This window comes from Tupaia chinensis, unplaced genomic scaffold (genome assembly GCF_000334495.1).
Source record: "Tupaia chinensis unplaced genomic scaffold, TupChi_1.0 Scaffold000041_1, whole genome shotgun sequence".
Classification (NCBI taxonomy): domain Eukaryota; kingdom Metazoa; phylum Chordata; class Mammalia; order Scandentia; family Tupaiidae; genus Tupaia; species Tupaia belangeri.
The window spans coordinates 521,095-523,921 of record NW_006159496.1 but is presented as its reverse complement, the minus strand read 5'-3'; the positions used below and the strand labels follow the sequence as shown (position 1 = coordinate 523,921).

At 61.6% G+C, this 2,827-nt stretch overlaps 1 protein-coding gene across 1 annotated transcript in view; it reads left to right on the top strand.

The window, feature by feature from the left end:
* SH3RF3 (SH3 domain containing ring finger 3) overlaps positions 1-2,827 on the top strand; it is a gene marked incomplete in the record, with an annotated part of 355,159 nt that overhangs the window by 261,786 nt on the left and 90,546 nt on the right. The window contains 2 exon segments of the mRNA XM_027772894.1: positions 382-554; positions 1,534-1,677. Of these exon segments, the coding sequence (XP_027628695.1) occupies positions 382-554; positions 1,534-1,677 (317 nt within the window).

Below are 2,827 nucleotides of genomic sequence, written 5' to 3'. Positions count from 1 at the left end.
TGTGCCATGACCCTGGCAGGCTGGGAAGGCCGAGGAGGGACTGCAGCGTGAGCGCCTACTGAGTGAGCCCCCCCTCCCTGTCCCGCTCAAATAAAGAAATAAAATTTTTAAAAAACGTAATGGTGAGGGCCAATAGGTGGCATGGTGGCTGACCACGGTTTGAGTCCCACACCCAATGGCTTGGAAACCATGCCTGGAACACGTGTGTGCGTGCATGCTCAAAACGCCCTAAGGAGAATGGAGGAGAAAGGACTGTGGCATGGCCATCCCCCGGGGATGATTGCTCGCTTCCCCACCCCAGTCTCTCAGGTGAGCACATGCACCCTATGGCAAAATTTGAAAGAAAAAAAAATAAAAGTAACGCGGGTCCTCTCTGCGCAGGGCCCGTGCTGGTGCTGGAGATGCCAGGGCAGGTGGGCCGGGTCTCCACCATGGAGGAGCAGGAGCTGCAGGCAGCCCGCGCAGCCAGGCCGGCCAGAGCCGCGTTCCCTTCACAGGCTGCTCAGTGCCATGCATGTGCCCGTCGGGGCCACCGGGCAGGCGTGAAGCGCACAGTCAGGCTGCGATCGGACACCACGGTGTTGACACAGCCGGCAGGCCGGGCTCTGGGTTCCAGCCGGCTCAGTCTGCTCCAGGGAATAGCCTTGTTTCCGCACACAGGCTGTGGGGCTCCCCACAAGTGGGGATCTGCCCTCTGCCCACGCCCCTGGCCACAGCAAGCCCCGTGGTGAAGCCCTGCATCTCTGAGAGGGGCTGTAGAGTGCTCACAGGGCCACGTAGGGGAGGGAGCACTTGCTGAAATAGCCACTCACCTCCCCCCGGGCCCTGTTTTATACAACCCTTGCACTAAGGACTGTTCCCAGGAAGCAGAGCGGAAGCTGAGGAGGAAGCAGCAGAGATGGGGCCCACGCAGCTGAGGTAGTCACTGGACCCCTAGAAAGGCCCCGAGGCTGAGGCCTCCTAGACATCAACGCTGGAAAGGTGGGGACAGCTGCAGTGGAAAGCCAAGGGGAAACCGGTAATGAGAACAGGTCAGCGGAGGCCCTGCCGGGAGGAGGGACCTCTGCCGTAGAGCAGGACCCGTGCTAGGGAGTGGGAGGTGAGGGGCCCTGGGGTTTGTGCTCTCTCACCCTTTGGAGGAGCCCTGGAACTGCAGTCTGGCTTTGGGAAGGCACTGGGCACCCCAATCCCAAGGGCTCCAGCCTCAACCCTAGAAGCGTGTTCTGCAGGGACAAGGCTCAGGAGAGGTGTGGAGAGCAGGGGCCTGGGGGAGGGTTTGTTGACCAGAGCAGTGTTCAGTTCAGGCTAGTGGCCGGGGGCTGCCTGGGCCTGGCTGTGGGCTCCTGGGGTCCCCTGGGGATGCCGGGGCGAGGCATGGTCCCAACTGCTGGCTGGGTAGGGCTGACCTCTCCCCCATGTTGTCTTCTTCACCGCCAAGGGCACTGTCTCGGCCACCCTTCCCACTCATATGCTTTAGCTCGCTCACGCCGGACACACCCCTCAGCGTATTCCCCTGCCCTGTATTCCATACAGGCCTGGCTGCACCGCCAAGGCCCTGCCCAGGTCCCAGCCCAGCCCCGCTCCTCGGCTGTCAGCCGGCGCTTGGCCCCGCTCCTCGGCTGTCAGCAGTGGCTGCTGTGCACCCAGCCCCGCCTGCTCCAGACTGAGCACCGTCCGGTGACAACACGGACCCTTCCCAGCCCCTCCTGTCAGCCCCGCCGCTCTGGGGCCTCACACCATCCTGTGCACACTCGCTGGCCCGTGGGTTCATCAGTTCCCAAACTCCAGCCAGAAGCGAGACCCCCGTTGCCCACACTCTGCTGGCAGTAGTCCGCCTCCCTGGCGGCCAGGAGGGCCTCGGCATGGGGCAGAGGACACTTCCCTCAGCCTGCTTCTCTCGTATTCGGCCTCTACCTCTGCTTTTCTCTTTTTTTTTTCTGCTGAGAACATGTTATGCACAGACACAGAGGGAAATGGCCTCCATGCGCTGCACTGCCCCCTGCACCCGCCTCCCCAGCCCTGCAGCCCCACTGGGCCTTGGTGTGTGCACCTGGTGGCTCCAGGCCGATCCCGGGGTCCAAACGCGCAGTCAGCCACCTGATTTGGCAACTGCAGTCCTGAGGCAATAGACAACACCATCCAGGCCAGGCCTACCGTGTGCCTCAAGGAATAGCACCACCACCCCGAGTTCCCCAGGCTGACCCTGCACCACCCGAAGCTCCACCCTGAGCTCCCGTAGCGTCCTGTGGCAGGTCAGCCTTTCTGCCCAAGCTTGCAATCTCGTGGCCTTAGCGGGCTCTTAGCATGGCCTGCAGAGCCCTTCACGGTGAGCTCCTGGCGGCCTTCCAACCCCCACCTGTCCCGGCCCACTGCTGCGCCCCCACACACAGCCCATGAGCCCAGGCTGCACTGGCTCATGCAGAGGGTGGCAGCAATCCCTTCCCCGCTCACCCTCACGCCCTCGCTGCCCCTCAGCCCAGCCGTCAGCCTACCTGTCCCCATGCAGACACGCAGCTAGCAGGGAAAGCCCTGCCCACCCACGCGGCGTCCGAATGTGCCGGGGACCAGCCTCGGCAGGGGTGGGTTGGCTCGACGAAGGCGATGCTGGAAAGAAAAGACAAAGGCCTCGTGCTTTTTCATGCACGTCCTAAGTTGGACACTCCCAGAGATCGCTCTCTGAGGAGTGACAACTGCTAGGAATCACCGTGTCTTTTTATTGAAAATGGGATACATGCAAGTAAATGGGAGAGGGGCTACGTGTTCTAATTATCAATTCATAAAGTTTTAACAATAGAGATCAAAGATTCTATTCAGGGTTTGATTAAGG